Raw genomic sequence first — 23643 nt, 5'->3', positions numbered from 1 at the left:
AAGTTAATAACCATTCCGCAATTGTTACTCTCACAATGGTGCACTTCTGAGAATGTATCGATGCAGGACAAATTGTTGCATGTCAACAAGGCATCGACACATGTTGCAAACTGTTCATTGCAGCCAAGGGTTTCAGGAGTGCCCCGCAACTTCGATAATCAATGTGGTTAGGAAGTGACATGTGCCACTTTCTAACCACATCCTACCTTCAAGGCTGCCTGCCTAATTACATGTAATGGCAGCCGTGCCAAAATCCGGGAATGGCTTGCTAAAGAAGATGGTTAGTTTACATTACCTCAAAGTGACTCAGTGGTACATGCAAAAAACTACTTCAAAGCACCTTTTTGAGCTTTTGAACACGGCTTAATTAATGCCGAGGTAATGTAAGTTCACTAAATTATGCACTTTTTTGATATTACTGGCTTTACATTCATAAAAACATTATGCTTCAATGTTGCACTAAAAACTGGCGCTCTTTCTACAGTGTGTTCGGCTACACCACTGACGATTCCAGCAAGATCGGTCAATAAAAGTATTAGTGCAACAGCGCTTGCTTCCTTAAGCAGAAAGCGCTGCGTCACTGAACAGGTGCAGCAACAACTCTAGACAGGAAACAGCCACAGAAATACCCGCACCTTGACGGTCACATGGTTACATGTTAGCGCCAGAATTGGGCCATTTAATAGCAATGTGTCAAACATGCACTGAAATAGAGCACGATAGTCGCCTAGCTTCTGGCTTGCTGCTTCTCGCGCTCCTTTTCTTTCTTTGAAGCTTCCAGCTTGGCCTCCTCCTCTTCGTGCTTCTTTATGAGCTTCTCAACTTCCGACAGAGGCAGAATGGTAACGCGCGTCTTGTTACGTTGCGTATCTCTAGTGAGAGTAGCCATCTCGAGCTTGTCCGCAGTGAGCTTCGTCATGTCGAGTGTCTTGCTCAGGACTTTGATGGCCAGAGCCAGGGCATCCTTTAGTGTCGTCTCGTTCTCCTTGTATTCTTGCTTGAGGATGGACACGGCGGCAGCACTGTTGTTGCCGATGCAAGTCGCCTTCCAGCCGCTGTAGTTACCACTCGGGTCAGACTGGTACAGCTGGTAACCGTAGTGCTTGTCCCAGCCCATGTACAGGATTGAGACACCAAACGGACGCTTACCTCCATACTGTGTGTAAGCTTGCTTCAAGTCGCAAAGCCAGCTGACAAGGCGCTCGCAAGGGATGGACTCGCCGTACTGCAGGAGGTAGCGCTGAGCGATCTGACGCAGTTCGTTAGTGAGCACGTTTGCGTCTGAAGTGATACCGGCCACGCTGCAGGCCATGTCGTCGTGCAGCTTGTAGATCTTTTCGGCAGTGAAGACTTCGTCAAGTAGCTTGTTCGTGTTCCTTCGCTCAGCGGCCAGCAAGATGCCGTCGGACGCCAAGATGCCCAGGCACGTACCGGCGTGACCGATTGCTTCCATCGCGTATTCCACTTGGTAGAGCCTACCTTCAGGACTAAATATAGTCGTCCTAGAATCGTAGCGGCGTGCCATAGCGAACACGAAGTTCGGAACTTACTAGGACGCACGTATGGTCAACAACAAAAATCACCGCGCTCGTGACTTGCAGTTCCTCGCTTTCTCACCGCTGCAAGCTTCGCGAACAGCGCCAGTGTAGAAAGTTGTCATATACCAAGGAAAAGTGCCGTATTCAAGATTGTGTATTTAGCCTTGCAAAAATGTAAAATTAAAGAAACTTACTGCATTCGGTTCAAATTTTATGCTTCATTTAGGAATTCAATTAAAATATTTTAATTCTAGTATCATTTCGCAGTTACGAAACTAGCTGTTAGCGTCGCAATGGGTGGATCTACTCGCTTTTGCGCTCTTGATTTGACTGACGTTATGTCATTGAAACTTCAATCGCAGATATAATTTAATTAGTGAGGAAATGAGCAGCAATAACTACGAAGTGTCTATTGCCACGCTGAGCTACCTTCATAAATTAGCAAAAACATGCAGTGCAATATCTTTACCGCTTACAAGGTGCATAAGGTTAGTAAGTACGTCGCTTGCGTGTCCCTCGTTTTCCAAGTACGAGTCTCGTTTGTTTTGTTTTTAAACTTTGGGCTGTACAACCTGCTTCACCACATTCCGCACTATCTAAGACCATCAATGGATCCCAATAATGGATCAGCAGTTCATGGTGGATACAACTGCGTTCAGGCGACGTTCTCAGTTCAAGCAGTATGGGACACTTTATTTTACGGGAGCAACGCTGTAAGCACCTAAACGACGAAAACAGACACAGAAAAAAAACCTGAACTAGCAGGACTGGTTGGCAGCTGCAAATCAGTCGGCTGTGTGGAAGGCTGTGCGAAGAGGCGCTCTACGCGTATGAGCCTGATGGTATGCGATATTCATTTTAGTTGGTAGCCCCAAGAAAGAGAAGCATATAAATGCCTGCGGTGCTGCAAGCTGGACATTGTTGCTATAGCAGAGTTTGACAAAGTCAGCAAAGTTTGTTAACCATGTGCTATGTATTATTCGCCTTGACATACTGTGTATGTGCACTGCCTAATGCCTGCATTTTCTTTCACGTTTAGCTATCGTCTTTTGGAATGCAGTGAACACCGAGGTAAGTGCTCATTTTCTATGTGTGTGTATATTTGTTTTTATCTTTTGAAGGTAACCATCTCTTTCATTGGAGTACAACACGACACCTTGCGTTTCACCTAGGTGTCAGTGAGAAAAGCCTTTTGACGAAGTGTGAGAGTTGTGGAATTGCTTGGGACCCATCCACTGTTAAAATTCGGACAAAGCCCAGACCTGTATTGCGACGGAGCATTAGGAAGCTACTTGCCAAAGAACAGCACCAGCCATGGCTACTCAGCTCAAGGCAGAAGAAACTACTGAAGCGTTTCAAGTGTGCTACAACAATGCTGGTCAGTGCTGAGATCAGTCGTATTCCGTATGAATTCCCTCTCTTGTACCTTGATCCGAGTTGTTATCCGAGAGGAAGGTAAAAACGACAACACGGCACTGGTTGTCGTTTTTTACCTTCCTTTTGTCCGTGTCTTGTGTTGCACTGTTGCGAACCTTACAATGAATCCTAACCCACTGGCCCAACTTGCCGTCTTGATGCAGTTTATTAAAAAAAAAAAAAACTTATTTACAACAGTGAAGATTTCAGCAGAGCGCCAGTGGACTATCAATAGGAAAAAAAAGGGAGGGGGGCACACTCTAGAGATCACTCCAAATTTCTTTAATAGGATCTGTTATAATTTAGCAGTTTTTCTCTTCTGCTGTTATCTGACCTCCCGTAACTGTGAATCTTCTTTTTTTTTTTAAGTCATCAACCCCAGCATACAACTTTGCGCATAAAATTTTATTCACATCAGCATGTGCAAGTGCTTCTCATTCAAGTGGATGGTTAGGCACATAGGCAGTCGTCCTATTGCATATGGGAATAGCAGGCACTGCAATCTGGAAGAAAGGCAGTGTGGACGCAGATCAGTGAACTTTAGAGGGAACACTGGTTGCACCTCATTTGTGTAACATTGCCCACTTAGTGAGGCCTGGCAGTAACAAGATGACTACTGCATGCATGTGACACCATTTAGCTAAAGACTAAATCTTTTAAAATGTTGACCACATATAAACAGTGCCAGAACATTAATGCTTGTGGCATGAGCAATTTGTTCTGTGGCATTCAGGCTCTTACGTGCATTTCAGACATGAATATGTCACCTAGAAGCAGCAGCACTAAGATGGCGTGATGAGCAATAAAAAGACAGGACAGTATGCTGATTAGCAGACATATTGTTTGTTGCTCAAAAAAGCACCACTATGTGCATAAGCTAGCCCAAGCAAGATTAAAACAAAAGCAGAAGATTAGAGTATCCTCATCACGTTCGAGTGCTCCTTGTTGTGTAGGGACACATTTTAAGGCTCTCAGTGATTGTCAGCTTTGCACTATTGGTGAAGCCTACAAATAGTTGCTGGTAGACATGCTTGAAATTTGCTGCCAGGTGGTCATCTACGTCTTGCTGGAAGCATGGAGGAAAAGCAAGTTGGCTTGTTGCCAAGCCAGTGAGGACATGCCACCATAGTGTTGGCTCCTCATATCATGTTCAGTAGGCACTGCTACCACTGTAATGTGGCAGGAGCTTGTGCATTGCATTTGCCCAGCATCTAATTACATTCATGCACGTTCATCTTGAAGGTATTCCTGTGCAAGGTTTGTGGCAAAAAGCAGGAGCAGCCATGTCCAAAACTTCTGAAGAACCACCCATCAAAAGTCAATTCAAGCCTGTTTCGCAACAAAGCAATTGCTACAAAGAGGTAATTATAAATACTTGCAAGTATTATTGTTGCTACTACAGTTGACTTCTATTAATTCAACCTGACTGGACCAATGAAATTAAGTGGATTATCCAGTGGGTCAAATTAAACAAGATGCAGAAAAAGATGCCAGAACACACTGCTGATTAATTTGAAAGTATTTTCCGTTTTCTAACATGCCCCCGAATCAAACGAGCACCCACTTCCAAAGTAGAAAACTAATGTAGAAATGTCAATAAAGCTGCTAAACAACATAAAATCTAACACGCGGCTGATTTGATTTTCTAGCAAGATCAATGGGCAAAGGTCCAATATGTGTTGCACTATGGCTGCCGGCTTCCTAAAGTCAGCTTCGCCGCAATACACCCATGTTATGTTGTAAAGCATACAATAACTTGCGGGTTTCCGCCGAACTATTACGTCAAACCCTTGTCTTTGCTTCGAGTTGTTGACAGATTCGACTTCGCCCTGCTATCTGATAGCCGCCTGGTTAGCTCAAATGGTAGAGCAGCTGCCTCGGAAAGGCGGTGGTCCCAGGTTTGAGTCCCGGACCAGGGCGAATTTTTCTTCAACTGTGAGGCTTTTCTTTCGAGGAACCCGTATGGGTTTCCTTTGTAGCAATTACCACGATTAGATGGATGTCTCATTTTTCCTTGATTACTTCTCTCCACCTTGCGGGTATCTGCAGAACTATTATGTCAAAAGCTTGCACCGCGGAGGCAATTTTCGGCCCAGTTTTCTTGAAAGAAAAAAGGTTAATGTTGGAATCGCGTAAGTACTGTAATCCTGTTATCAGACATTGTGAACTATGGTTATTGGTTGAAAATCGTCCTGAGGCAGGTCACAAATAGGCATTTTCGACAGGAGATTTTGACGTGTTCAATGCATTCACTGTCCCCTACGCTCTGCTGTGACAGACTCTACCACTAAAGGGGTCACCATAGAGATCAGGCGCATGCATGCTGACTGGTGAAGTTTGAATCATCCGGTGAAGCCCATTTTAGGATCTAAATAAAGAAACTTTGGGCCCATAGAAATGCATGTACACTAGCCAGGCCCTTTGGCTGGGATCAAATTAAGTGAAAAATCGAATTAACCGGAGTTGAATTAACAGAAGTCTGCTGTATGTTTAGGAACATGTTCATGTGACTTTTTCAATGTGATATCCTCTGTTGTTAAGCATATCATACTTATTTCTGTAGGAATAACCTAATAATAAATATTCAAGGACAACAGGGGAAAGGTGGGAGATGGAAATTCAAGACGATGAGCCAAACGAGAACAAGCTGAAAGCAGGAGCCAACGTTTCGACAAGTGGACTTGTCTTCTTCAAGGAAACATATGCTTTCCTCGTCGCAATATATATAGGTGGGGTTCTAAAGGGGAGAGGGCGTAAGGTGGATGGGTGCGAAAATGAGCTAAGGTGTGTTAGCAGCGAGGGTGGCGAATTGAGAATTAAGGAGTGGTGTGCACAAGGCCAGTAACACGGCCGTCTGTCAATAGCGTGTCAACAGCCATGTGTCAGCTGGCGTGTCAACGGCGTGCACAGCAGCCCTCTATTACCTGTTTCGCTGGTGGTCATGGGCTATAGTGTCTCTGAAAGAGGTAATAGAAGGAGCGGCAGAAACCGGTGCTCGTGAAAAGAAAAAAAATATATATTGAAATGGAATAAATAAATAAAAAATAAAATAAAGGGGGGGAAAAAGACACTATGCAATCAAACTAAGTGTTGTTGCCTATAGCTTGAAATTTAGTCAATGGATTCTAAAGCTCCCTTTGAAACGTTTAGCCGGAGGGGGTGCTGTGGTGCACCGCCAACCAAAAGAAGCCCCCGGCGCCGGAAATCATTTTGAATTTTGTCTAGAATGTCCTTTTCACACTCGAAAAGACATCTTGGTGCGAACATTGCAAAATTGGGCTGAATTTCATGGCAATGCCCATGCACCGGGAGTCGCATAAGCATGGAGCCCCATGCGAGCACTAACTTTCAAGGTTATTTTGATTGCGAGCGGGCTCGTCACGGCATCTCACGGAGGCCACAGAATCGACCGTGCGCATCTATTTCGATCCCAAAACTTTATGGGTTTAATGTTGTTGTAAACATTTGACACCAAAGGTGCACTGACTTTTCCAAGCTCTTACATCGGACCATACAACGAAACAACACAAATCAACAGACTGTCAGACAAGTTGAGAAAGCACGCAGCGAGGTCTGATGAATCGAAGCGTTGTGGTGGTTCATTCTTGCTTTCATGTCACAGAAAATAACACTTTTATTCACCTGCGCCAAAGCACCCATGTCAAGACACTAAAGCCAGCAAAGGTAACTACGTTCTTATTTATTTTTCTATTCTTGGATTGTAGCGCGAAGTGACACACACACAGACTAGAAGACGGGACTAGAGCTCGTCCTGTCTTCTTCTAGTCTGTGTGTGTGTCACATCGCGCTACAATCCAAGAATATTTTGCCATACTAACTCGCCCAACTTTCTATCCTTTTGCGTTATTTTTCTACTTTGACTTTTATTTGCGAAAACACATTGAGCCTCTCTCTTTTTTTTTTTCCCCACTTGCTTTGGCTGCCGGAGCCAGCCAAAGCGCATGCGTTTTTCTCGTGTTGCCCCGACCACCGCACGGCGCACTTCTATGCGCGTTCATTTTTCTCTGGCCGAGTGGATTTTCGCCTGGTAGAGTTTTGGACGCTTTCTGGCTAGCAGGCGAAAAAAAGAAACAATGCATTGTCGCTCACCGCCATCACTGCAGGAACTTTATGGATTGCAACGCGTTTGCTTGAGTGCAACCTCTCCAGAAAATTTTGTCTCACCGGTGTAGGATACCTAGCAGTATGCTTGTGGTTCTCTGTGAACCAAGTGTCTCACATTTTCTTCAATATTCCTTCGGTAGCCTCATTAAGTGCCCAAAGTAGTCATACGATTGTGACCAACATGCTTTCCTTTGTGTTTTCTCATTTCCGTGCCCCCGCCCCACAAAATAAAAAAAGGGCATTGTTTCGGCACACCAAATTGTCGCATGGTGAAAGTTCGATTTTGTTACTTCTTCTTTTGCAGAAAGTAATGGGCCACAGGGCGCTTCAGTTGCCCGATACTCTTATTGTATTGTTGCGATAGCAATTATATGGACATTCCGGGCGCATTCCTGCCATTGCCGTCGGCCCCACGTTCCATATAAAGTCCAAGGGCAATAACATTGTGACCGCGCCGCATGCTATATGTGCGTGTGAAAGTGTAGGAGGTGGGGGGGTGGCATGAGTGAGCCAGCGATAGCAATTATATGGACATTCCGGGCACATTCTTGCCGTTGCCGTCGGCCTCATGTTTCGTGTGAAGTCCAAGGGCGATAACATCGTGACCGCGCGCTGCATGCTGTATGTGCTAGTGAAAGCCTAGGGCAAGGGGCAGAATGTGTGAGCCAACGATGGTGGCTCAATCTTGTGTGCACAAGGGACAAAAGCAGGGAGGAAGTGCACCACCTCCTCTTGCGCACGATACATTAGAGGGAGTAGACGGAGGAGGGGCTGTGATCCGTGAACCTGTGGTTGCGCAACATGTTTATTTGCCTTGTTTGACGCATTATATACGGTGACTTTTTCTTAGATACGTAGATTTATTGGAGACTTATACGTATATTTAAATATCTTGTTGCGAGGTTTTGTGTATATGTTCAGTGAACTTTGTTTCCAGTGTCACTTTTTTTCTTTTTATCAAGCTGTATCTTCGCATTTGTATATGCCATTGTATCTTAGCATTTCTAATGTACGAGGGCGAGTCAAATGAAAGTGAGCCAACCCACCCTGTGCCATAATAGTTCAGTTCAGTATGTGCGAGGCATGTGCGTAGCACACAGGCATCTCTCATTAACAAAAGTGACATGCAGTTGTGAGGATAAAGGTTCTTTAATGCTCACATACACTGGGTTGAACATGGTTGTGTGACCTAATAGACACTCCAAAAGTTGAACAGCGTGGTGTCGTGAGGTTTTTGACAGCTGGAGGTGTCTTCCAAAAAGAAATTAGTCTCCGTATGGCTACCATGTACGTTGAACATTGCATTTCATTGGCCACTGTAAAGCGTTGGAGCAAACAGTTCAAAGAAAAACTTGAAAGTTGCAAAGGTGATCTAAAGACAGGCCAAAGCCATCGTGCAATCATTCCTAACACAATTGCAAAGGCAGATGAGCTGAGTAGACAAGAATGGAGGATAAGCATCGATGAATTGGCAGAGCATGTGAACATCAGTCACAGTTCGGGTCACATCATAATTCATGGACATTCCTGTTATCGGCTCTTTTGTGCACAATGGATGCCCAAGGTTTTGAACCACCACCAGAGATGGAGAGGTTTGGTACTGCCTTGACTCATCTAATCCGGTATCACAATGAGGGTGACTACTTTTTGTCTGCAATTGTGACCGGGGACAAATAATGGTGTCACTACTATGAGCCTGAAACACGATGGCAAAGCTTACAGTGGAAACATTTGAACTCACTACTCCCAAAGAAAGCAAAGGCTATCATTTCTGCTGAAAAGGTGTTGTTGACTTCTTTTTTCGATCATCAGGGGCCATTATTGATTGATTTTGCTAAACCTGGAGAGACTCAATAATTTCTGATATTGTGAAACGCCGGATCGGTTATGTGTCACAATCAAAAGCAAACGACGTGGAAAATTGAGGAATGGGGTCATCTCGCTCCACGACAATGCCCATCCCCTCGTTGCTGATGTTGTTAATACAAAACTGGCAAAGTTCAAGTGGGAAACACTGCAACATCTGTCAAACAGCCCAAACCTGTCGCCTGCAACTTCCACCTTTTGGGGCATTTGAAAAAACAGCTCAAGTTAACCAGATTCGTGTCGGACGATGACGTGAAAGAGTCGGTTACAGATTATTTGAAGTAGCAACCTGAGGAGTTTTATGAGACGGGAATCATGCGACTTGTTAGTCAGTGGGACAAATGTTTAAATGCTCATGGATACTACTTTTAAATAAAGTATCCCGTTTGTCATATATTTGCATTGGCTCACTTTCATTTGACTCTCTCTCGTATATTTTGCAGAACTCCTGCTTTTTATATGTGCTCTCTGTTGCGACTATAATTTCGGCACAGTTACAATACACTACCGGTGACAGCTGCTCCTGCACAATACATTGTAACAAAAGCAGCACCATTGAGATTTTTCCCTTGCCGTTGCATATGTACAAAAATGTAAACAAGGTTCTTGAATGACAAAGCTTCATTAAAATATTTGTCCTCAACTTGCTCATTTCGTGGCCTTTACATTCTTCATATCAGCGGCATGCACTGCTTTGCTCGTTTCAAACTGATATAGTTCTAAAGTTCGTGTGGTATTTTCTTTACTTATTAAATAGACAGAAAACATCGAAGCATTGACATCAGTTATTTTGGGCACAATTTTTGCGGCATACGAGTACATTCTTTTATAAAGAAATACATATTTTACTTGTCTTGACAGTGCGTAGCATTCAAGAATTCATTTGCAGCATCTTTAACAATGGCAATGCAGTTATTATTCATGTATTTTTATCCGTCGTCAAATTCTATAAGGAAGAGAGAGAGAGAGAAAAAACTTTATTGCTCAGTTAATCGGAGTTATGGCAGGTCTGGGTGGGGCCCTCAGTCCAGGGCTCCACTGGCTCTTGCGGCTCGCTGAGCTTGGTCCAGGAGGGCCAACTGGCTCCCCTGATCCTCGCTTGCGAGTAGTGCCTCCCACTGCCGTACGAAGTCTGTGACGCTTAGAAAAGGTGAATTGATGTTGCTTGGCCGAGCCGTACATTCCCACGTTATGTGGGCCAGCGTGGGTTTCGCGCCGCACCACGGGCAGGTGTCTGTGTAATATGTCGGGTGCTGCTTGTGTAAGAGGTTTAGGTGCGGGTATGAATTGGTTTGTATGCGACGCCAGTCTTGGGCTTGTCTTCTATTTAGTTTGCAGTGCGGAGGGCCGTAGGTCCGTCTCTCCCTCCTCTGATTCTCTAATATGTCGCGCACTGCGGACAGCGGTTCCTCTAGGGTTCTGGCCGCTGCTCGGTCGTTGCTTCTTCGAGCTATGCGGTCTGCCCTTTCGTTCCCGTCGAATCCGTTGTGCGCGGGGCACCATGTAATGCCGTGGTCCAGGTCAAGTCGTGAGCCGAGTATTCTTTGGGCGCTGCGCGGTAGCATTCCCCGCATAAAGAGTCGACACGCTGCCTGCGAGTCTGTAAGCACGTGAGCCGACTGACCCTTAAAGTCGGCGTCTCGTATCGCCAGCGCTATTGCCGCTGCCTCTGCTGTGCACTATAAGGAAGAAGCTGAGCTGCAACATGAGCTCCCTCCCCCAAAGCCGTCGCTGAGCATTTGAACCAACCAGCAGGTCATAACTTTGATGAACTTAAACTTTACATCTTACAGTCAAATTTCCCTTCTGAACGAGAAATAAAATACAGAGAATCATACCTTATCCATTAGTTCAAGACATTGCAACCAATAGGCATAAATGTTTCAAAGAGAACTTTAGAATCTATTCGCTACGCTAATTTCAAGCTATAGGCAACAACACTTAGTTTGGTTGCTTAGTGTTTCTTTTTCTTTTTTGTTTTATTTTTTTATTCTATTTCAATATTTTCTTTTCACGAGCACCGGTTTCTGCTGCTTGTTCTATTATCTCTTTCAGAGACACAATAGCCCACGACCACCAGTGAAACAGGTAATAGAGGGCTGCTGTGCACACCTGCTGACACACGGCTGTTGACACGTAATTGACAGACGGCTGTGTCACTGGCCTTGTGCACAGCACTCCTTTATTCTCAATTAGCCACCCTCGCCGCTAACACACCTTCGCTCGTTCCCACACCCACTTGCCTTACGCCCTCTCTTTTTAGAAGAACCCCACCTATATATACTGTGGCGAGGAAAGCATATGTCGTCTTGAAGAAGACAAGTCCACTTGTCGAAACGTTGGCTCCCGCTTTCACCTTGTCCTCGTTTTGCTCATCGTCTAATAGTAAAGTTTCACACAAGCATTCAGCATTCTTCTGTACTAAAGGAAAGAGGTCTTACAGGGACTCGCCTTGTTTCAGATCTTGCATATGATTGGAATCATGCACATGGAAGGCTTATTTTGGTGCCAATTTACCTGTTGTTTCCTGTCAATTATAACATTATGCAGGATAGTGATGCTATGTCATGCCATTTTTAATATTACATGATCACAAATCAGTGCCGAAAATATTAAAATTGGGCTTAGCCCTGCCAGGGTTCTGCTTGTACAGCCAAGTCAATCAAAGAACTGTCACTAACTGTCCCTGCCCCTCTTTCAGCACAAAGAGACCCACTTCAAGCCCTATTCACGTGTTTGTAAAGAAGAAGAAAGAAGAAAAGTGCACAGTATCAGATACTCCAAAGGAATGTGCCTCTGTCAAACGCAACAGGAGTTTGCTGAAGCGTGTTCTTATTGAAGAAGACACACGAAAAACCAGCAGTGGAGGACTTCATAGTTTCCTTTCCTCTCTGTAGAGGAAAAAAAATGTGTTTCTCTCAGTTACTGTATCAGCTACTGTTAAGGAAAGGTGAAGGATGCAGCCGCATGTTTAATATTTCCTTGTAAGTTAAGCGTAGTAACATGCATCATGACAGCATTCTGAATTTTCTGAAACCCTATAGCATGCCATGTGTCATCACTAAGGGACATACTCTGGTCACTTGATACATTAGTTGGAATAAAGGGAAACCACACACTGGAGTGGATGGGTCAGGCACAAGCAGACACAATGGAGAGGTGACTTAAGGCTGGTTTAATAAGCAAAGTACAAATAATAAGTAAATGTATGTTGGAACAGATGGAGAAATTTCACGGGGAAAGGCGTGGGAGGGGGCAAGAAGCACAAGAATAAGATATGGACAGCAGGGTAGGCAAAATCACGTGCTAACCTTCAAGTAAGATCCATTAGGCAAAAAAGAGCATAGCTATTCCATTCGGACTGTCCTGCATGACAAAGAACTTCTGTACCTGTCTTAATAAAATGGTTGGCCAACCACTTTGCTTTGGTAATATATTACCAAAACAGTTGGATAACAAAAATGTTCACTGTTTTATTGCACATATTTAGTTTAAAATGCACATAGTACTACCATTGTTGAGGTTAACTTCTAAAGTAATGCACAGTAACTATGATGTAAACATTTTTTTCACAGAGCTCAGGGGAGGTATTGTGTAAGAGTCCGCCTAGTGGACATGTCCATTTCGTCTTCTGTTGAAGTTCTGAGTGGCTGTGGCACCTGGCTGCTGTGGACGCACAGCCCCGCCCAGCGATTCAGAACTTCAGCAGCAGACAAAATGGACATGTCCACTAGGTGAACTCTTACAGAATACCTCCACAGATCTATTCGTGGCTTTGCGTGAGTGCCTGGCAGACAGCTCTGTCTGTGCCACCTGTCCATAATCGCCTCTCCCATGTACCAGTGCCACAGGCTAGGGTGAGCATGCACTGCAGAAAGTTGGTGCCTATCTCCGCATCATGTCCCTATTGCGAAGAATATGAGTCGTGGTTTCTGCATGCATTGGCTTGAACTGAAAGCGCAGTGGGCTTGAACAAACATTGTTGATGCGACTAATGCCAGCTGCTGATGAGTGCTTTGTCATTGCTGTTCACCTGTTCCTTGAAACCAAGCTAGTGCATGCCCATAGAGTGCAGGTGGTTTTCAGCAAGTGGTGGGAACTACAATATTTGCCATGCAGTTCAATATCACTATAAGCAGATCTCGTTTCTGTACATGTAAATGTTGAGTAGCTTTCAATGTCAAAATTTTTTAGTTGCATCATGTCCCAGAAGCATCCTCTTTATATATCTCGAAAAGTAATGGAAAACATTTCAATAGATGTGTTAAGCATAGAGGTGCGAACTACTGTTGCTGTGTCCTGGTCAATAAGGCATGCAATTAGACTAATTAGATTGTCTTTGTCCTGCCGATAGCACTGGGGCACCTTATTAGGAAGCAGTGTAACATGATCCTTAAGACAGTGCAGATTCCTTATGAGGGTAGGGTGCCTAGATACAAGGCATTTTAATGAGGACACGTGGTTGCATATACTTTTGTAGTTTACGAAAACTTTAGAAAATTTTAAGAGAAGATTTTGTTTGATGAACAATATCTTTACGTGTACAGCTGTTTGAAATAGTCATCAAATTCTGATTATTACTAAACTTTTTGCAATGTACAAAGATTTGAAGCCCTTGTTCCCTTTTTCTTAAAAAATAGTGTTTGGGTTGGTATTTTATTACACTTTAAGTATAAGTTTCTCTCACAACCTGAGGTAAATATGCAGGTTAAAGGGCCCCTGAAACGATTCGGTCAAATTTCGTAGGCGCGTAGGGTACAGCTAGAGTTAATAATTCACACCACAATTTGTGTATAGTGCCTCATATTAAGAGAGTTACGGACGCTTGCAAGTTACCCTCCTCCATAGCCATCCATTTTCTCCTCAACTCTTTCGCCTTCACTAGCTCTGCGTCATGATGGCACGTCGCGTCGTCTACTTCCGGTTCTTTAGGAGCGAGCATACGAAGCCTCTCCAACCTCTCCACCAGCTGCTTGGCAGTCGACCCCAAGTGAGATCTATTGAAGCAGCGTGTGATGCGAGCATTCTGTCGCAGCGCTGAATGTGTCTGGTATTCCGGTAAACACAGGCGAGCTGGGCATTTCAACGAAATGGTGGAGGCATAAACTCAAACTGATGAAGGAACTTTAGCATAGACATACGTGAGCGGCCTGACCGGTCTACACGGTCCAGCCAGTTGGTGGTGCAGAGCTTAACCAGCCAAACAAAGAGCTAATATTTCTCTAAGTGTAAAACATTTTAAACATTTACAAGAACGTGTTATTGATTGCGATCCTGTGAAATATTTACACAAGCAGCAAAAAAGAATACACTTCGTTACTGCTACTGTGTTTGGTTGAGCACTGTGCCTCCAGGTGGTTGCACCGTGCAGACCATTCACGTTCGCGCTTCTGCTCATCCTGTGAAACGGCATAGTCAAATGGCCAGGCCCTGTCCCCTTGTGCTTCCATTTATCCTAGTGCCGGACTCGGGGAAACGCTATTGTGGTAGTAATCCTGCGGTGTAAAGTGACGGCCGCAAACGCGCAAATCCTGGCTCCGATTGGATAGCAACAGTCCGATGCGCTGGAGACACTGCGCTCGTCTGCTGCCTTGCAGAGGGACACGATGTCGCAGCTTGACATATTCCCAATCGCTACGTTTGCAGCCCACAACGCAACAAAGGTGAATCATGGTGCTCGCGAAAAGACTGAGACTGATACTGACCGCAGAGCTCTCGTCAAAACGAAGCACGTTGTAACCCAGACACTTGCTGTGCGCCGGAAGTGCTTAAGTGTACTGACAAATTGTTCTTGTGCATTCTCTTTCTGTTTCTTTCTTTTTATAGAAACAAATTAACTCACATTCCAACTATGACGAACAACATTTGTTCACCATAAAGTTGGAAAAATTGTCGATGACACGTGCCCTGGGAAGCCAATCGGATAGCTCGCCCTACTGACGTCAATTGGGTGAATGACGCCAAATGAGTAGGGGCGGCTGAAAATTCAGCCGAGCAGTGTGCTGCGATCGGCAGTGACGTACATTTTTAAAACCTTATCATAAATTACACGCTTTACGCGGAGCACTTAGATGCGTCAATTAATGATCAGAAGGACCTACTCTAATAACTCAGTACGTTTCTAGAAAATTGTCAAAACCGTTTCAGGGTCCCTTTAAGGTTTATTTTCCAAATGACTTGGCTTTTTGTCTCAAAAGCCTAGATGTTTTACTGCAGTGGGCTATGTTTTAAAAGGCCTGTGAAACGATCTTGCACTTGTCTAATTGCTTCCAAAGAAATTGAATTCAGAGTGTACACCATGATTCTCCAATTTTAGATTTTCAAGAAAGTGTTGAAAAAAAAAAGTTTTTACCTCCTGTGCTCCTAGTGACTTGTAATAACCAATGTTAACAAGGTACTGCTATTTATTAACTATGCCATTGCAGCCATGCATTGCCTTTGGTTTTGCTTGTAAGGGTTGGCCGAAATGAAGTGCACAACGAGACACTTGCACACAAATGTCACATTGTCACACAAATGTCACAAAGTGTCACACTTTGTGACTGCAAATCATATTGACCGCAAAAAAGACGGGGACAGAGGAAGAAAACACATAAACAGCACGGGCGGTAACTTTCAACTGTTTTATTCATAGCAGCCAGTGGGCATATATAGGCAAAAAGAACATGCGCAGATCGCATGTTGCGGTCAATATGATTTGCAGTAAATACCAACTTGGCCAAACTGAAGTTCTTCTGACACTTTGTGACATTTGTGACAATGTGACATATTGTGTGCTTCTGTCGTGCTGAACCAAGATGCTGTGTATTCTGCACATGGGTTGTCCCTTGTACAAGTGCTTTTCTAGAGAATGCAAGAAGTGAGCACCAGTGGTTCCAGTATGCTAGACCAAGCTATCGCACACATCCCTCTGCTATGCAATCCCCATATTCTTATTACATGGCTTCTAACTCTCCTTTCAAGGGTGTGGGAGGTGGCGAGGATGTCTCGGTGCGCTCTCTCTCCCCTGCTCTGTTCTGGGTGGTAACAACCGTGTCATCTGCTATGACGTGCATCATGTTCTAGCCCACTCTGCAGTACGGTGTGCCTAGCACAATGACGTGATACGTGAGCAAAATCTTAGCAGTGCATTCAAGCAGTTCTCGACAGTCTCAGGTTGCGAATGTATGCCTGTCATATTTTATTTGTAGTGATGAGCACTCATGCATGGGCAAATCAAGGACACTTGATAACAGTCTGTCTGGAGCTCTACAAGATAAGTTGTGACCATGGCGCAGTTTGCCAGTGATTACCTTTGAGTTAATATTTTGCAGCGAACTTGCATTGAGCTACCCTACAGAGGGCAGATTCATGGTGCCATCTAGGGTTCAGATTGTACACCATAGGGAACAGTACTGAAAGAGGCCCAGGCCACTATTTGAATGAAGCTGCTGATGGTTATGCTACTTCAAAGAACTAATGCTGCAACTGAATTGTTTTAAAGTGAAGCTTTCCTTGTTGCTTCAACACTTTGCGAGTGCTGCCTGCTGCCTAGCACAGTGAGCAGGCGCTGGAGATAGTGCAAACCAAGCCATCCCTGAGCAGTCGGTGGTATTATACACCGAGCACAGATACGAGCTCTAGCACAAAAAGGGGGGGGGGGGGGGCAAAGCATGTACCGAATGCAGAGGAGACAGTCTCTCGGACGAAGTGTTGAGTGAATTATAAACATCTTCGATATGCAATGAAACATGGTTTAGAATGCAGGATCATTCTGGATCATAAACAAGAAGTGGAATAACATTAGGCTGCAGTGATCAGTGTCGAGGAACACAGTGAACATTTCACCATGAAGTGAAGCAACGTCAACGTGCATTGAAAAATGGAATGTGAGTGTACACTTGCTTGTAAATGGAAAGTCAGGTGGCATTGACACAATGATGAGACAGCAGCAGAATGGGGTCATGTTGTCCACATGTGCAGGCAAGTACTTCAAGAAACATTTCAGAATGAGTTCAGTTCATTGTGTAGTGTGTGTGATTGGCTCGGGGTTCCTTCGGACGTCTGTGATGTTGGAGTGTCTCAGGGCTACATTGAGTAAGGCGTTTCCCAGTGAAGCGATGTCAAACTTCATTGTGGTGTCTGTACTTGCAAATGGGCACTAAACAAGAACAGCATTCATCACATACACTAAAGATAGCCTTGCTTAAGCCAATTCTCACAGCATGTGGGATCCGTATAATTGTTGCATTTTTTAAAGCATTGTGCATATAAATATTGACACAAAAATGTTCTTAAAGGGACTGACAACTAATTTTCATGGCTCCCCCCCCCCCTTTTTTTTTAGTGCAATAGAAAGCTTGTCGGTCAGTGTGTCTAATCATGAAGTTATAATGTGAAAAACGCCATGGAACATTTTTTTAGCAGAATTTTCTATCTGCAATGAGGATGTAGTTAATAAAAGCTTCTTTAGAATGTAGTTGTTCACTGAAAGCATGCTGAAAACACTGATTGGTGAGTGTGACAGCGATTATATGCCAGTATAATGGTAGAAGGCAGGCAAGTGCAGCCATGGCTATGAGAAAACTTTATTTTGTTTGTCAAGCTGAAGTTTCTGCGATTTATGTTTTCCGAAGTGTCAAATTATTTCTGCAATAATAGCTACGCATTTTCATGAGTTCCTGTCTAACCGTTTTGGTCATTAACCAGTCGAGGGTGTTTTTTTTTTTTAGCCAAGCCAAAGTTAAGTTCCCGAAAGCAAAACAATACTTTTACATGTGATACGCAGTTCAGCTTTCTGCTTTTGCCACCCATGCACTAATATAGTAGTGCTGGCACGCATTTATGGCCCAACTAGTCGATGGCATTTTGTATCTCTCAGGGAGACCACACAACTTCAGGTACTTGCAAAACTCGCCTGCATGCAACAGTATGTGCACCACCATGCATTGTTGAATGCATATGCCGCTTGTTAGCATGGACTTTCTTTACTTCGTAATATGCATAGAATAGAGCTCCCACGTCTAATAGTATACGAACTGCAATTTTAAGCAATAAGAACGCCATACTTAATAACAGCTAACTTGTGTACAATAATCTCGTATACTACATCCGAAGTACAAAGATTTCATCACTAGGCTGTGCCACTTATTGGTTTTTGACACTTTCTTTGCCGATTTAAAATTATTATTCCTACTTAAATCGTGAACAGCATACTGGATCCTATCACTATAAATCATGGTAATTTCACTTCCATCAGCATCTCTCAACACATTCTGGCCAGTTGTAAGTCCCTTTAAAACGTTCAGTAAACTACAATTGCAATTAATTTAGCACAGTCAATAAAAATGCTTGAACATGAGTAAATAGTGTTTGTTATTCACTCACAGTTCATAGCAGTTTAAGCATGCGTTGATGGTGTCATCAGCAGTGTCGTATGTGTATTTCTGCATTTTATAAATAAATTGTGTCTCCGAATTGGCAGCAGAGTGGTACTGTACTGACCTAAAAAATGCACCTACATTTAAATTTCACTTGAGTATCCCTTTGAGGAAGTTGATGCTTTATGGCAAATTGTTGCTTTGAGGATGTACACTTTATTTTATTGAGTGCCATTTTGACAGACCAGTGCTGCACGGCAAACAATGCATTTTCGGAATTAAAGGCCACTGCAAAGAAATTTTTAACCACAAAAGAAGTTTACTTTCAGATAGTGTAGATTTATAGCAGCTTCCATGTAAAATCTTACGTTCGAAATACCAGTGGATGTGTCGTGAAAAGTTTGCAAGAATAGATGTTTCCGATACCAAAACTAAAAACAAAACTCTGCCATTACCATTCATCAGGTGGTGCAGAGCCTAAAAAGTTGATAACCAGTGCCATGACCATGACCTCTGAGATTTATAAGTGGTGCCCATGGGGCGCTAAAATCTTGGCATCAATGTGCTATTGTTTCTTGTTAAAACATACTTTACGTATTCCTCTAAATGCGTGAGCTTCGTATACTTGCAAAGTTCACTCAACCAAAACCTTAAATTTTACCGTTGTGGTCTGTTTTCAACAATGCCCATGCATGTGAGCAGAGGAGAGGAAATTGTATTTTATTCATAAATTCAGTAAGTTCTTTCAAGGAAATGGTGAGTCTAAAGCAGCTGACATGCTACGTGGATGTGTAGCAAAGATGGACAGATGTGAATGCATGCTCTTAAAACTATTGAAACAAGCTGCCACTTGCTAGTTACAATGGTTGTTATGCATGCACTTCAGAGGATCTTAAAATGCCACGTAACTCAGTCATGACAACTGTTGTCAGCTACCTTGTGCAAATTATTTACATAAAAACTTGTTGCAGTTTTTGCCCCAATAGATAGAACTACATATAGCATAATTGTATGCATCGGGAGAGTTGCAGTGTTTTGCCCAGTATAATTGGCACTGAAAATTTGCAAAAGTGAACAGACGATTTGCACATTCACATTACTAGCAACTCACCCATGCTAAACAGAAAAGAACAAATTTGTAGTGGGGAATGTCTGTTTTATAATTGTTTTTTTCCTTCGTGCTAGCGCGCGCGCGTGCGTGCGTGTGTGTGTGTGTGCGTGCGTGCGTGCGTGCGTGTGTGTGTGTGTGTGTGTGTGTGTGTGTGTGTGTGTGTGTGTGTGTGTGTGTGTGGAGAGAGAGAGAGAGAGAGAGAACTTGGGTAGAGGTGGCTAGCAAATTACCTTTGTTAATTAATAAGGGGAAAATGAGACATCCACCCAAACATAGCTAAGTGCTGCAAAGGAAACCCATACGGGTTCCTCGAAAGAAAAGCTGCGCAGTTGAAAAATTCGTCCTGGTCCGGGACTCGAACCCGGGACCACCACCTTTCCAGGGCAGCTTCTCTACCATCTCAGTTAACCAGGCGGCTTGCAGATGGCAGGCGAAGATGAATTTACCAACAACTCAGAAGCAAAGGCATGAGTTCTACGTTTGGATGGATGTCTCATTTTCCCTTTATGAATTACTTCTCTCCACCTTGTGGGTTTCCACAGAACTATTACGTCGTACCTTTGTTAATCTTGAGAACAAGATATTAAACAACAGATTAAAGGGACACCAAAGAGTAATATTAAGTTAAGCTGTATTGGTAAATTCACAGTTCCCAAATACCAAAATGGTAAGATCCACCATGAGAAGAAGCTTATGGTAGGTCTAAAAAAAACATGCAAAAGCAAGAGTCCTGGCAACTTCGTTGTTTTCATGCTGTCAAGTTTTCACGCTGGCATCCCATGTCAATAAAGATTTTAAGCGTCTGCTCGGGACTAGTAAATATAGAGTTTGGCATGTCTGATATTCCGGTATACGCAAGTGTACGTATTACAGGTTCTACGGAAGTGTAAACATGAGCGGCCAGATTGGTGGTGCATAACTCAACCAGACAACGCAGAGCTAATATTGCAGTAACCAAGTGTATTCTACTTCGCTATTGGTGCAACGTTTAGGCAGCGAGGTAATAGTGAATGCATTGCCTTTCTAAATATTTTCTCAACAAAAACATTCGTGAAACACAAAAACGTCTCTGTAAGGCATTGCGGTTCGATAAAGTGTCGCAAGGTGTCACTATCAGCATCCAGTAATCCAGTATTGCACAAACACTTGTGTATATCAAAATACTGGACACGCTAAAGCTCTCCATTTTGTTACATCAACAAATGAGAGGTGGAAGATGGAAATTCAAGACCAGCAAAACGAGAACGAGGTCCAAGCGGGAGCCAACGTTTCAACAAGTAGACTTGTCTTTTTCAAGGCGACATATGCTTTCCTCAGCATAGTATATATAGGTAGGGTTCTTCTAAAAGGGAGCTGGGGTAAGTTGGGTTGGCGAGGCAATGACGAAGGGTGTGTCAGCGATGAGGGTATAGAGTTGAAAGGAAAAGTGTGCCAATGGAAAAGCGTCAATGTCAGAGGAGGACTGTGAGGTAGCACCATGTGTCAGCCGGTTGATGTATCACTGTAGGTTCCTTTTTTTTGTGTGTGTGGAAGGGGCCTGGACGACTGGGGGGGGGGGGGGGGGGGGGGATTATCTGCTCTGCTTGAGGTCAGTGAACTATAGACTCTCTGCAAGAGAGAATAAAAGGATCCGTGGAAAATGGTGCTTGTGTAAAAAAAATAATTATAAATGGAATAAATCTATAAATAAAGGAAAGGGAGGAAAGAAAAGAAACAACACTAAGAAACCCAAGGGAGAATAACTAGGTACTGTTGCCTATAGCTTGAAAATTTAGAATAGCGAATAGGTTCTAAAGCTCCCTTTCAAATGTTTATGCTTATTGGTTGCAATGTCTTAAACTTATAGAGGAGGTATCATTCTCTGTATTTTCTTTCTCATGCAGAACGGAAATTAACTGTAGGATGTAGAGTTTAAGTTCATCAAAGTTATGACCAGGTTGGTTGAAATGCTTGATGACGACTTTGGGACGCTTTTTAACTATGTCCGCGCAATGTCTGAGATCCCACTGTCATACCTCGAGTTCTATGATTTGGGCACAAAATTTAAATACGAAATTCAAGCTTTATTTTCTTTGCTAGTAACCAACCTTATTCTGCCAACTAAATGCAAGCAGCTTTGACAATACTTTACCAGCCTAAACTGAACTATTGTTATTCTCTTTAAAACTATACTGACACATTCTATGCAGCATTTTTCTTTCAGTCTGCATGCTGCACCATCTTGATAATGCTCGGCTTTTTTTGAGGGGTGATGTGGCATCAAGTTAATGTGCTTGTGCAATGTTGAAGGCATCTATGGCTTCATTGCTGTTTGCAGATTAGCTGCAACATGTACACCTTGCACTGAGCACTACAAATTGAACAGAGTTAAGAAAGCCTGTGTAAAAAATAAATATGTGGCATCATGAGTTTTGTCTTCATTGCTGATTTACTACTGCTTTGCCTCATTGAAAATGTACTTATTGACAGTAGCAGCGGATTGCACTACACATTTGTTGAATCTCTTTAAGCTTGGCTTATGTCGCAGGGCTATAGCACCCACAGCATAACAGATGTATGAATAAGCCAGCAGCACCATGTGTAGTGGATAAAATTACCTTCTTTTCACAATCTATACATCGCAAGAATTAAAAATTATATTCTGGGGTTTTACCAAAATGGTTATTCTGGCGTTTACCAGTATGTTCTCAAAAGCACAATACGATTATGGGGCACACTGCAGTGGGGGACTCTGGATGAATTTTCACCACCTGCGGTTCTTGAATGTGCACCTAATGCACAATACTTGGGCATTTTTGCTTTTCACTCCCATTCAAATGTGGCTGCCACGGCTGAGGTTTGATCTTGTGCCCTGGGGTTTAGCAGCACAACGCCAAAGCCACTACACCATCATGGTGGGTTCTATCCATCTCGATCACTCATGTGACAAATGGTGACAAGGAAGTGATGGCATGAGATGCTTTTGTTTAATATATTGTTTATGGAACCTCACAGAATAGTTCAAATGCAATTTGGGGCTGCCAAAGTATCGACCAAATCAATCCGGACAAATCTGAGGTGCTGCTACAGTGGGATATACAAGATATACAAGCAAAGCTGTTCCAATGAATTTATTGCCATTCCCTTATTTCAGTGGTGTAATGATGGTATCAGTATAATGTTGCTTTCACTCGAAAACTATTATTTGCAGGTTATTCCTTGTTTAGTGTCAGTTGCTACGTCCACCTGACTGCTAAACATAAAATATTTGCGTGACATAGGGTGGCTGCAGAGACTACATAAATAACTAATGGTGCAGCATACTTGGACCCTTTACTACATTCATACAACGGGCTGCAAAAAATAAAAAGTACTCAAAGTCATGTGCATGCACTTGATGGGAAGAAAGCTAGACCCTTACTTCAAGGTGTCTGTTGTGTTGAATACTGAGGTTCAACCAGACTTTTAAATTGGATTGTCATACTTTAAGTGACTAATAGATGTGTTGATTGATGAGCAAAATATGCGAACAATTGATTTTAATTTAAACTATTCAGCACTGTGAACCATCTAGTGTTTACAAAAAAAGAACAAAAAACTACAGGATTGTGCATATGTTTTTGCTATATGGCTTTGCACTTGTGGTTAAATTTCATATTATATGATGATGACGCCACAAACAAAAATAACTGTAGGTGGTCTGTTGATAGAACACTGGTTGTAGAAACATGGAGACTATTCAGGCAAGCACATGTAGGTTCATAAAATTATTGCACCTGCAATAATTTTATGAAGACACACTTGGGGAGCCTCGATTGAGTGATGCAACTTCAGCTGACAAACATTTTGAAATATACTAATCCCAAATAGAGCCTTAGTCAACCACTCCAAAAGCTTATTTGTAGATGTCCCAGCCCTACTACTTGTATGTGTGGTCTGCATTTTTTGAAACACGTTGAATGGATATACACTCCATCTCATTGGTCGAGTTGTGCATGGAATCATCAGCGTACAAGTCACTACATGCATAAAAGCTCTGCTCTGTATGAGGCATTTACTAGTATAATTCAGACATAACGAAATCATATTGCTGTTGCCAACATAGCCGCCTGCAGCAGTTCAGATCAGCTAGCACACAAAATTAGGGGTGTTGGCAGGTTACGCTATATGCTAAGTGCCCTATGGTGTTTTCTGTTCTCAATCCTGAAACCACAAAGAACCAGCAGCTGCTTATTTTCTGTGCTGGCAT

The 23643-nt window shown here is 43.1% G+C and overlaps 2 protein-coding genes across 2 annotated transcripts; one reads left to right on the top strand and one right to left on the bottom strand.

Annotated features, from left to right (window-relative positions):
- Positions 1–616: 616 nt before the first annotated feature.
- Positions 617–1651, bottom strand: LOC135903147 (proteasome subunit alpha type-4-like). Its single transcript, XM_065433555.1, has one exon. It carries the CDS (start codon positions 1523–1525, stop codon positions 728–730), a length of 798 nt encoding a protein of 265 aa, XP_065289627.1. The 5' UTR covers positions 1526–1651; the 3' UTR covers positions 617–727.
- Positions 1652–1820: 169 nt separating this feature from the next.
- Positions 1821–12363, top strand: LOC135903148 (UPF0711 protein C18orf21 homolog). The gene is made up of 5 exons (XM_065433556.1): positions 1821–2026; positions 2578–2609; positions 2711–2916; positions 4197–4315; positions 11647–12363. Exons 1-5 carry the CDS (start codon positions 1923–1925, stop codon positions 11840–11842), a joined length of 657 nt encoding a protein of 218 aa, XP_065289628.1. The 5' UTR covers positions 1821–1922; the 3' UTR covers positions 11843–12363.
- The last annotated feature ends 11280 nt before the right edge of the window (positions 12364–23643 follow it).

Source organism: Dermacentor albipictus, chromosome 1, assembly GCF_038994185.2.
Source record: "Dermacentor albipictus isolate Rhodes 1998 colony chromosome 1, USDA_Dalb.pri_finalv2, whole genome shotgun sequence".
NCBI lineage: Eukaryota > Metazoa > Arthropoda > Arachnida > Ixodida > Ixodidae > Dermacentor > Dermacentor albipictus.
Note: the sequence above shows the minus strand (reverse complement) of the source record. Positions and strands in the feature narration are given on the sequence as shown.